Source organism: Ischnura elegans, chromosome 4, assembly GCF_921293095.1.
Source record: "Ischnura elegans chromosome 4, ioIscEleg1.1, whole genome shotgun sequence".
NCBI lineage: Eukaryota > Metazoa > Arthropoda > Insecta > Odonata > Coenagrionidae > Ischnura > Ischnura elegans.
In genome coordinates this window covers 115,194,797-115,207,719 of record NC_060249.1, presented here as the reverse complement: position 1 = coordinate 115,207,719, position 12,923 = coordinate 115,194,797, and the positions used below count along the sequence as shown (strand labels likewise).

The 12,923-nt window shown below is 39.6% G+C and overlaps 1 protein-coding gene across 2 annotated transcripts in view; it reads right to left on the bottom strand.

Moving 5' to 3' along the window:
- Positions 1–868: 868 nt before the first annotated feature.
- Positions 869–12,923, bottom strand: part of LOC124157925 (KAT8 regulatory NSL complex subunit 3) — a 29,536-nt gene continuing 17,481 nt past the window's right edge. For both annotated transcript variants that reach the window (XM_046533016.1, XM_046533017.1), the window contains exons 11-14: positions 9,496–9,787; positions 9,096–9,232; positions 6,802–7,147; positions 869–1,734 (exon numbers count right to left, since the gene is read on the bottom strand). In XM_046533016.1, the coding sequence (XP_046388972.1) occupies positions 902–1,734; positions 6,802–7,147; positions 9,096–9,232; positions 9,496–9,787 (1,608 nt within the window). In that variant the 3' untranslated portion in view covers positions 869–901. The remainder of the gene's footprint in view (positions 1,735–6,801; positions 7,148–9,095; positions 9,233–9,495; positions 9,788–12,923) is intronic.

The following is a 12,923-nucleotide window of genomic DNA, read 5'->3' as shown; positions in this document are numbered from 1 at the left end:
CAAATTGGTATTTTTTCGTTAAACATTTGGGTCACATGGGAATGGAGAAGGTGAAGTGGATGGAGAGGAGGAGGAATGATGAAGTTCTGAACATGGTGGGTGAGGAGAGGCAGCTTTTAGATGAGATACAGAGGAGACAATAAATGGATGGAGTGAGTACTGATCGGGGAGGGGGTGTTGAAAACAGTGTTGGAGGGTAGAATGTTAGGGAAACGAGGGAGAGGAAGGAAAAGATGAGGATTTTTAGACTGAATGAAAGGGAGTAGGCCTTACTGTGAATTGAAGAGGGAAGTGGTTGATGGGGAGGGAGGATCCCAGAATTCTCCTCTAGTACTCCATGGAAACCTTCCTTAATCAGTCGAGTACTTTAATAATAAATAATAATAAGGGTCACAAAAACCAAATTTGGAAGAAATCAGAAAAGATTGGGTAGAGTGGAGTGTTGATATCTCATGGAATGGCCCAATGCAAAGATAGCTTTTTTACAGAAGTAATTTCGAAGTAGAATATCCCTCCTACACGTTTAATAACTTGAGAATTAAAATAAGACGTGTACGTTGAGCCTGGAGTTAATTTAAGAGTTGCAAACCATGGTTGATGGCTATACAAGCCGATAAGCTCATTATAAGGTTTTTTGGTAGGTACAAAAGGTTTCGGTTGGTCATTTTAGCCAACATTTCACCCTTAAGTAAACTGAAATCACCGCAGCCGTTAGAACAAAAATTGATAGATGAATCAATTGGATGCCAAAATAAGCAACGAGACACAATGTACCACCTGAAAATATCATGTGAGTTGGAAACTACTATGCTGTTACGTATCCCATTAAGTACACAGCTATCTGTTACCCAATAAAAGAGCGCAGAAGTTAAGAGTTAATAATTGTTTATCATGTACATTTTTACATGGTGAACTGCTTAGGAGTTCGTATCCTCCGTGTCCTTGTACCACCAATTGCGGCAGGGGAGAAGGTTCTACGACCCCTGCGACCTCTCGGACTAGCACACAAGGGAGACTGTCCAGACATAAGCACTCGAATTGTCCCGTCCTCCTCGCTCTCCTCTCCAGTGTCCGACGAAGGAACTACCCTCATCAACCCCATCCCTCCCCCCATCTCCATTGGCCCTTCTCCCATTTCCTGTCCCTCCATGGAACTCTCATCCTTAGCGAGCTGAGGCTCTTCGCCACTCGACAGCATGGAGGTAGGCGTTTTGGCCTCTGTCGCAGGGTCACCACCATCAGGCACCCCACCCGCCACTGCAGTGGGGTCCTCCCCTTCTTTGGCAAATATTATCGGCAGCTCAAGGATGCTCTCCGGGTTAAAGGATTGATTGTCATCAGATGCCGTGGCAACAGGAGTAGAGAGAGATTCCTGAGGAGCCTGCACTGGCATTTTGAGTGATGAGACAGTGATTCGAGGCACCACTGCCAACGTGCGACGACCATGGTGCGACGTCATTGTAACACCACCACCCCCAACCTCTCTGGAAGAAGCCAAAGGAAGGATGGCTATGGGAGAATTTGGAGACACTCCGGCAGCCGTGGAAAGAGGTACAAGCATTGGACCACCTCCACTTCCACCACGAACTGAATCAGTCAGCATGACGATCCCCTTGGTTCCACCATTGCCTGATCCTCCCGTCAACAAAGCCAGCTTTGAGAGATCCACCGTGCGGCCGGAAATGATGCGAGTGGTGGGCGAGACTTGACCCCTGTCATCTGCATTGCCCATCACTGGAATTATACCATGGCAAAATGCCCATTAACAGTCACTCAGAGATAACTGGCAACCTCAACACTAATATACCAACAGAAGTTTGCATACCACTATCTGTGTTGCAGAATATAAGTATATTAATAATATGGCAAAAAAAAATTGTGTATTTTCCTTTCATTCATGAGGCTTGGAAATAAATTTTGAAAATTGAAAAAATTCTTAAGACAAAAATCATGCAATATTGATCATCAAATTATGAATCAGTGAACTACATATATACAGTGGAAGCTCCTTATAACGACAGCTGTTGGGAACAGAGAAATCTGTCGCTATAGTGAGTTGTCGTTGTTACCGAATGCAATTACATCGTCACAAAAAAATCACTCATCACGCGTCACCACGGCTGTTTCTGCCGAGAGGCGAAAATTGCAGCATGATAGCTGTTTTAAATCATTATTTTGAACATTTAATTCACTAATGATCATATTCACTTGCAATCTATGATCAAATCATATGTAATTATGCAGGATGCTATATGCTGAGGCATTAAGAAGTCGATTTTAAAAGTCCCAGCTTCAGACTCACTCGTACTGAACTGTGCATTATGAGCTGTTATTATCCTTATTTCTTGGATGCTCCAAATATACATGTCATAACTACCAGTTATGGCTATGCATCAGACTATTAAATGCTAAAACTTCGGAATCTGTTCAAAAATTCATACCTTCTATCTTTCGGAGTAGTAATGAAAATGATGGGTGGCTGCTGCAATTGGGTGACGAAAGGAGCGTGATAAAATTTTAGGGTTCCACATGAGCATTGCAATTCTATCTTTTTCATGTTAACGGCGGAATGAAGGTGGAAGTAATCTTCTTATGCTTTAAGTCTGTCTGTATGAATGGTTTACTATCGTGTTTCAAAACAGCCGACTCAAATGCTATCGGAATCATGAAACCGAACAGCATTACGGCATCTAAAAGCATATTAGTCATATCAATTATCTTCGGTGGAAAGGGTGAAAAACTGTTTCAAATAAAGAGAAGGACAATTGATAAATGAAGTCCACTCTTTGTCTGTTAGCAATATTTATGTTTCGTAGAGATTCACGCAATCAGGCGCAATATCAGTGGACGTAGAGATCTCTAGCGGCAGTAGCGCACACTTTTTGATAGGAATGCTGACTGGAACTGAAGAACGCTCGTAGTGTTAGGCGGCAATAACACAATTTTAACGTTTCTTAGTTCAATTGGTGGGTGGGCTGGGCTATTGTCAATGAATAATAGTACTTTTTTATTCCTTCCACCAATCCTGGCATCAAACGCTCGTAACCACTGCGTGAAGATAGCAGCCGTCATCCAAGCATTTTTATTTGCTTTGTAAGTGCAAGGGAGAGTTTTAATTCCCTTAAAACATCGGGGATGGGCGGATTTCCCCACCACGAACGGTTTTAACTTATCTGAACCATCCATATTGGCGCATAAAAGAACAGTTTACTTTTCTTCCCTCCTTTGAAGGGGTCCGTTCGAGTGGCGAGAGTTTTGTCCGGGAGAAGGTTAAAATATATGCCCGTCTCATCCGCGTTGTAAATATCGCAGGGGCTGTAATTGTCCAAATAGTCTTTAAGGACCGGAGCCCAGCCTTCCACGGCATTAACGTCAACACTTGATGATTCACCGGATAGTTTGTGAAGGGATATCCCCTTCCTATTTTTAAATCGTGCAAATCATCCATCCGAGCACTTAAAATTGTCTTCACCAAGCCTCTCACACAAATATTCAGCTTTAGCCTTCATCATTGGGCCGGTGATAGGAATCCCTGCGGCTCTTTGCTGGCAAAACCACGAGAAAAGAGCAGTTTCTAGCTGCGGATGCTCTCTGGGCCGCAGGTGTTTTTGAGTGCTTGGACGCCCTTCTTTAAGCACTGCCGAACGAATTTGTTCTTTTTTCTTTAAAATAGTGAATAATGTCGATGTATCAATTCCAAATCGCCTCGCTATTTCACTCTTTGAACACTCTCCACTTTCACAATCTGCAATAATTCTCATTTTGGTTTTTAAATCCAAGGACTTGCGTTTACCAGCCATGGTGCTAGCAGACGGGCGGAATAATTTTTAACCTCACTGCGGAGGCGCGGGAGGGAGATGACAAAAGAGCAATGAAATGTGTACTCGAGAAATTTATTAAGGAAAGAAGAATAGGAGAATACGGAACATGTAAACGTCGACGTTGGCGGAAAAAATGCCGTTTTTAAAGCATTGAATTCCAGAGATGTGGCACGTGGTCAAAAAGTCAACCTGTCGTAATTACGAATGGCGCAAGAGAGGAATCGAGCCATTATCGCTAATACGAATTTATTTTACATTTAAATCATAGGGTTTAAAATGGTTCCTTGGGTAGCTGTCGCTAATTCGAGCTTGTCGCTATATCCCGTACTCGTTATAAGGGGCTTCCACTGTACATACATATATTATATCATGACACACATGGGTAAAAAATTTACAGATGAGGAGAGTTAGCTAAAAACCAGTCCCTATTTAAATGTGAACGAATAACAAATAATTCTACCACACACACACCTCGTTTAACTAGCCTCCCATAAACATGAAAAGTATTCGAGGATACTATTCGCAATCTCTAATAATTAGGTATTCAGTTGCAGTCTTAACCTAATGATGCTTACTAGGTATGGTGGTATCGGATACCTCGGATCCAAATATTCATGGATAATGCCCTTCACCTAATACTTTGGATCCAAATTGGTTAAAGAAATTCAATCTGAAATCCAAAATTTTAAATCCATACTTTCGTGAATACACCGTCCCATAAGAGGGGGTAGAAAGAATTCCGATCCTCTCTTCGCATAAACCGTTGCACTGCAATGCTTGTCCTACAAACAAATAATTTTGTTAAAAAGCTCTCGTGGGAGTATTGCAATAGAATTTCAGCCATGGAAAATTTTAAGGCAAAACACGACAGGCACACAGCGTGAGTCTTCCCAAGAGACTGAACAACAATCATGGGAATCTTAGTGCTGTAAGATAATAACCATGGCATAGATTTCACAAAACCACCCTTGGCCATCCATCAGCCTATGCCACCGAGGTTGTTTTTTTCTTTCCCAGATCACACACACCTTAAATCATTATCTCCGAAGGAAAATATCAAGTTAATAGGGAACAATGGAAAAGTGTTTCCCTGTCCCACCAACTGACCTTTTTCGGTCTACCAACTTCAATGGCCAAATGCTAGGTGAGTCATCTACTGAGTCTAAAGAGATCTCGATAGTTTTCAGCAACTGTATTACCCGGATGAAGTTCAAAAAAGAATGAGACCTAACGCGATGCATATCTGACAGCATTTAAGTTTTCCAAGTTTTAATTGATTAATACAAAGCTTCATAGTTACAACAAGGCTACCAATATTCAACATAGTCCAAAAGCACAATTTCTGTAAAAGAAAAGCGTAGAATGATTGCATTCAAACAAGATGACATGGACAGAAAACTTAAGGCAATGCAAACTGTGTACATCACATTGCCTTTGCCCCTTCGCTTTGAAGGCAAGAACGTCACCTGCAAGATTGGAGGTGTTCGTCCCTTACTGGTGAGGAGGATTTTTCACTTCCTCGCGATAGTTTCATGCCAGTGCGTGCACATGGCATACACTGAGTTCTCCCTATCTAAATAAAAATGTTTCCACATTATGGAAGACATTTTTATAAGCATAGTTTATCATTAACTTAAATTGCAACTGTGCAACTGGCAACAAAATTAAGAGCGATATAGATGCCAACTGCAGCAAAGTTGAACAGAATGAGATGACCACTCAGCAAGGGGTTGTGCAGCAGAAACACATTAAGGAGAAGTGGAGGGGAAGTAACGAGCTCCCTCCATCTTTCAAGCAATGAGGCTACGAACTAGTGAGCCAGGGGGCCAACATGTCTGATCTTGCAAGGTTTGCAACTTTGTGACATCGTGGGCTTCAAGGCGAAGCTGGTCGAGCTACATGATATATACAGTTTGAGTTTCCAGCCTGTCTCATCTTGTGTGAGTGTGCTCATGCAATGCTTGTTTCTTAGAAAATAATGCTTTTTAGACAGTTATTGTATTGGTATATTATCAAGTATTGGTATAACCTAGAAGTACCTAGAAAGCTTTGTGATAAACAATTAGAGCATAAGAGACCTAAATACAGTCAGATATGCATCTAGTTTGGTTTCATTCTTTTTTTAATCTCGTGCATGTCATCCAATTGCTGAAAGCTATCGTTAAACACCTTTGGTTCCAATAGGCGACTCACACACCTGTTGCCTCCAGAATCCGGGTAAATTTGAAATACGAAGCCTGATAAAGGTCAGTCGGTGAGACAGGAGAGGGACGAGTAACATTTCTATTGTTTTCATGTGACTTGATATTTTCCTTTTAAAGCTAATAATTTATGATCTGTTCGATCTCGGAGAGTAAAAAATAAACATCAGAGGCATGTACCGAAGGCTGATGGAGGGCCGAGAGAAGGGGTTACTGGTTTTGTGAAATCTGTGACATACTTTCTTTATACATGGTTATTATCCTACGGAGCTGAGCCTCTCCCTATGGCTGTTCAATCTCTTGGGAATATTCACACTAAGTGTGTATTTTGCCTTAAAATTTTCCACAGCTGAAATTATGCTACATTGAGAGCTTCTAAACAAAATTATTCACAAGTAGGACAAGCATTGCAGTGTATTGGCGCATGAGAAGAGAGAATCGTAACTCTTTTTCACTCTAAAGGGCATTGCATTCAGCGAAGCTTTAATTTGGAATTTCGGATCCAGATTCGAAGTCTTCCACGACTTTGGATCCGCTATATATCGGTGAAGGACAATATCCCCGGATATTTGGATCCGATATATCCAATCTGACCATCCCTATACAAAATCCTTATTCAATTTATTTATGAAAAAAACCTGGCTATTATCCGAAATACATGACCGTCAGAATAATCTTTTAAAAAGTTTTATATTGGAATTTTCTAACCTTCCGAAAAATAAGACTAGTTTTTAATTGTAAAGGATTACCAGAATAATTCATCAAAGGAGCTAAAATACCTTTAATTTGAGTTGAAGGTGAAAGAATAATGTTGGAAGATGATGCAACACCTGGTGACACTGATGTAGGAGGTGCTGCACTCACACGAACAGTTTTGGGTAAACCATTGGATGAATGTTGCTGCAACAACGATGACAAAGTGGTGAGGGTGGTAGAATGCGTTGCGCCAGAGAGAGTCCCAGTGCGAACAGCTCCCATGCTCCCAGTTAATCCTTTGCCAGCAGTTTCATCGCTTGCTCCGTCAGCAGAGCCACTGGCATCGGAAGCACAGTCAGACTGTGACAGCTTCAGAGGACCAAGTGGGGCCAAACTAGCCAATGAGCCAATATTCACAGTTATCCCAGCCTGAAATTCAAGAAATATCATCATTACAAAAATGGCAAAACATATGAATTGAAACAGCTCATGATATAATACAGTACAAGTCTGCTATAAAGAGAGCTGAAGATACCCGGAAAATCAATTATATTGCTAACTCATGCAATTCTGAGAGCAACAACTCTACAATGAGCTGGACATTCAGGAGTGATATCACTTTCATCCGCATTTCACTTCATGGTGGTACCCAGGCAATGAAATAAGATGCATAGTGAACAATAATATCAGTAAATTACAGAGAAGATGATGAGGTTACATTTATAGAGCACAATGATGCCTTACCTTCGTAAAATGCTTTTCCAATTAGACAAACCAACACAAAAAAATACACTCACTATACTGTACTACATAGTACTGCCATGGCTTCAGGCCATACCATCGTTATGTACTTCAACTCTATCTCCAAAAGTATCATCACAAACAACTGATTAGGCTTCCACATTTGTCTGCAGGTTTGACCTATTTCGGCTTTCTAGAAGTAGGCACCTCTAACTCTGATAGACAGTAGAAAACAGCTGGGCTATCTTCACTACAAGTCATTTGAGAGGAAAATGACAGTGGCACCAACAAAAATTTAACAGAAATGATGGCTCACCTCTCTCCCATGCACAGATAAAATTTGAATTTTTAAAGATAAAATGATGAATGTCATGGTAGATACTCTTCTCAATGTTTCTAAGAATAATGCAACTTTTTATACCACAGATGTTTTTATGCTTTGATTACGAATGGTTTCAACCAAACAATGAGTAAAAATCAAAATCAAGGTATATATTTTGCCTCCCATTTAATGCTGCCTCACTGCGGAGAACCATAAAGAAAAATGCAAGAGAAAATTGTACAAAAGATAGCAGGAGCTGTATGAGTAATAACATTACCAATTAATGAATTTTCCACTCTTTGCTGAGTGTATATTGAGATATTAGCTGTTTCAGGCGTGACTTTATGAAATCTACTTCACATAATGAAAAATAAAGAAAACTTTGTAATTCCACATAATATATAATGCACGACCTACGTTTCAACGTGGCATGTCATCATCTGGTACACAAGACAGAGAATGAACAGTCACGCACAAAATTATTTTTTTTAATTTCAATAACATGTGTGTGTGGAATGTAGAATTACCAAGTTTTCTAGACTTTTCAATACATATAGAGAAACTTGAAAAAAATGAATTAACAAAGTAAGTAAAAGTCACTTAAACAGAGGTGGGTGATTGGCTGAGGAATAAAGGGACACCAACCTCACCGTCAAAGTATCAACATCCAACAATGGTGAATGCCTTAAATTCTGGGCCAATTCAATGAATGCTTTAACATAGCATATGAAGGGTGAGTATACAATATGATTACAATTATCTCTTTTCATGTTTAAACGGTCAATTTCAACCAGCTACAGCAAAAGTGACTGAACACATTGCTCTGACACTGATTGAAGGAATAGACCACATTGAGAGACATTCCTTGATATCTTTCTGATAAAAGCCTTGTAAATGAATTTCTGCCACCATTGATTGTATCATGCCTGTTGCTTGGAAAAGACTACACCTCTTCAATGTCTCAGAAATACCTTAAGACCTAATCCAGGAAGTAGCATGAATTAGGGAAAGCATTGAAGTTATTTTAAGAAACAGTGTCCATGACTTGGCAGCAGAAAAGTGATACAATCTGTCTCCAACTTGATACCAATTCACCTTAACTTTCCACAATCACATTAAGTTTTCAAAATGGCTACTGTGATTCAATGTCAGTTACCTAATGCAAATGATACCACAAGAGAAATTGACTGACTATAACCCACCAAATGTGAGCACTCATCATAGCAGCTACGCTACGTTTTCTTTTTTACTGACACAAATATTCATTTCCCCGGGTTGAGAAATCCTTTTGACAGGTAAGTATCATAAACATACCTGAGGGTTCTGAGATAAGGCTTGACGAGATGAAATAAATTGAGTTCCAGACCATTTATCTTTGGATTGGAAATTCATAGATGCTAGCATCATCTTCTGTGATGACTGAGACCTAGGTCTGCGCCGTTGAATGGATCCTAGAAAAATATGAAAACATAGACATCACCTCACCAGAAAGTAACTCTACATAATACAACAACTACAGGCAATACAGACATACATCAAAAGGGCATTGAACATGTCATTAATTCTTCTCTTTCTACAAATAAAACTAATAAATATATATTTATATAAATGCAAGCAAAACTTCCTTCAAAGCAAATAAAACCATAAACCGTTTCACTTCAGACCAATTAAAATCAGAGTACATATATAATAATCACATTGTAAACATTCTAACCTGCATTATTGCTTAGGCGAGGTCTTTTCACTCCCGGAGCAGACAATGGTAAGCTTGAGCCATCTTCACCAGATTCACTTGCTAGAGGAAGAGCCATTCTTTTTCGTCTCTCCCGGGGACCCGAGATGCCACCTCCCCTTCTATTGCTACCAGAACTATTGACTTCGACGAGGGCTACACTTGAGGGGATAACAGGCGTCAAGGAGCGTACCATGGTAGATGGGGGAGACTGATGGACGGTGCTAGCAGGTGGTCTTGTTAGTATGCCACCTATGAAATCGGCAACCTCATCCTGAAAATAAGGAGAATAAATTGGGTTAAGAACACAACCAAATTAGGTAGATTGAAACATTCATAAATCTCAATGATCACCTCAAATCTCCATGAGAAATTCTCACGTAATAAATTACCTGCACCCATATATATAATACTTATACTAGTGATGGGTCGGTTCGATTCCTCGATTCTTCGATTCCTCGATTATCGACCAAGAACCGGAATCGAAAACGAGTACTTGCCAAGGTGAAAAATCGATTCCGATTCCAGTAGTACTTCAAACAAAAAAATATAAGACCGCGCTTCCAACAGTCATTTGAATTTTCGCGCCATGTAATCGTAATGACAAAACACATATATTCTAGGGATGTGCGAGTACTCGAAACTTCAAGTCGATCGAGTAGTTGGTACTCGACTCGAGCGTTTCGAGTAGCATTACGAATGTCGAGTCGAGTAGTTAAGGTTACAGAGCTTTCGAGGCTAGTAGGTCCAGCAATCTGCCGACAGGAAGCGCTATCATGAAACTCATGTAATAATGCAGTTTTTAAAGCCGACACGTCATTCTAATGTCTTGGTCAGGTAGTTTCAGCTTGCCGAATACACTATAGTTGTCGACGTGGGCGCCGAATACCTTTACGCCATCCGTGGCGGCCGACCGTCTTCATACCCGGCGCACACTGGTCCGAAATCGGAAAAAGCTGGAATAAAGTCCAAAATGACCTTTTTGGGGATAGAGACTTGAAACTTAGCGTAAATAATCATAAATCATTACCAGATATAGATTTATATGCCATTTTACATATATACAAACCTTTAGTGAGATACAGAGGCCCAAACATGACCAATTTTTCAATGGCACACGAGATATCGTTTTTCCTCAAAAAATCTTTGAATTTATCCAAGTGGTTTTGCGTTGGTATGAGGTTTATGGAAAAAAAACGCAATATTCCTTTGATCTGATGCTTTGCCTATACTTTCAATGACTTTTTAAGATTTTGGCTCTCATCTGTCGGGTTTTACAACGCAAAATGGCCGACCCGTTTTTCACGTGAAATTTGACATAAAGTAGACATTATCTTTCGTTTACGAAAAATATAACCCGGAAAATTTGAACCACAATATAAAGTAGAGATTTCTAAAGAGTACTAATTAGAAATCTTGGAAAAAAAAAGTCTGTGACAAAGGAAATAAGAGCGATTTTTCAATCGCGCGTCAAGGCTCAGCTTCACGCCGCGGAACTCTAAGGCTCGGTAACTGAGGCCGATTTTTCAAGTTTTTTAAATCATTAGTCTTGAAAATCATCATTTAAAGCATGGATAATAGTCTTCATTGACTTAAAACACTAAACTGAGGATGCTAAAAAGGATTATGTATTGATCGTCTTGAACATTTAGCGCATTACTCTAGTGAAAATACTAAGGATTGGATATTTTTCGGAACTATCCCACGCATAAGAAATATGCCTCGGGTATTGATCAATTGTCAATTATCGAAGTAAAGTGAAGAGATACAGTCAGCATGCTTAAGAGAGAGAAAAATGAACTGTTTCCGTGAAAGGCAACAACCGGATACCCTTTTTACCTTTCCACCTTCGCCGAGGTGAGTCGCGCGGAAGGGGGAGTTTTCACACCACAAGGCTCTTTTAGCCTTTTTTATTACTACGTCCGTCTGATGTGATATTCATTTGTAGCGTTTAGTTTCTTTCTTGAACATAAAAAAGCACGAGATTTTAAGGATGATTAAATGACGTGAGAAGTATAGAATTTTTTTGGTTCTACAAAACTAAAGTTTAATTCTATAGTTCGTTCGCTTCGTCCACTTGAATTCCATGAAGATTCAAGATCCATTATCTTGCAATTTTGGTAGGAAAGTACTTGCCCAATCACACAAGTGTGTAGCAAAAGGCAATTTTCTGCAGGCAGTAATACTGTAACATGGAGACGTCAAAACCTGCTGGCTGAGCATGTAGAATAATTGATTTTTCTGCTTGAGAATTTGAAAGGGCCAAATATTACATGATTCATATATGTAGTATGTAAACTTTATTACAGCTATGAGAATTTCTGTACTCAGGGCTCTCCCTCGTAGTTTGGATACATATATATGGTCGACATATTATGAGTGCCAATATTTTAAAGTAATACCTGTCATGTAACACCACTTTTCAGGTATTTTCTGTTTTGAAATTTAGCTATTATATTTTAATTACATAGTGGTGATATGAAAGATGCCTTTGTCAACTGACTCTTTTACAGAGTAATATTTTTAAAAGTGGTTTTCTTGTTGCCTGGAATTAAGTCATATTTTTCTTGGAGCCTATGGCATCAGAATCGATGGAATCGGTATCGGTAGAATCGGAATCGAAATATCAGAATCGGAATCGGGATCGGAATCGATAAAATTTTGGAATCGACCCATCACTAATTTATACCTTACGTCAAATGGACCATTTATTCATTACACCACATATAATCATACATTTATGTCATTATTGATCTGTGAAACAATGACTTTGTTTTAAAGTCACTAGTTGGTTTCAATCTTTTTGTGATTTTGAACTTAATTCCCTTGTGCATTGAGGCAAAGATTGTGGATGAAAATGAAGAGTAGGCACAGAACAAACAAAGCAAGAAAGAAATAATGGAATAGCTACAGTGAAAAAGGCATTCTACATAAAGAATATTCTCTTACAGCTGAGAATGCAAACATAAAAGTAAGGAATCAATTCATCAGATGCTGCATATGGAGGATTTTCTCCATGAAAGGGAGGCTTGGACGTTGACAGCAACAGAGAAGTCGTAAAAGAATGAATGCAAAAAGTGGCAACACTGAAAAGTGATTAAGTTAAAATGATCGACAGAGTGAGTAATGAGGAAGTGCTACGAAGAGTGGGAGAAATGAAAAGCCTTCTGAAAACCCACAGAAGAAGACAGGACCACTTAAATGTGCCTTATCATGAGGCAGGATGTCCTGATGAAGACAATCAAATGGCAAGTGGACGGAAAGAAAGGCAAAGGAAGGCCCCGAATGCGTTACACAGGACAAGATATCACCATGAAAAGGTTAGAAGATAGGAAAGCGGAGAGGAGATCTGCATCAAACCTATCTCAGCATTGCTGACATACAATAATACATAATGAGATATAATTTTC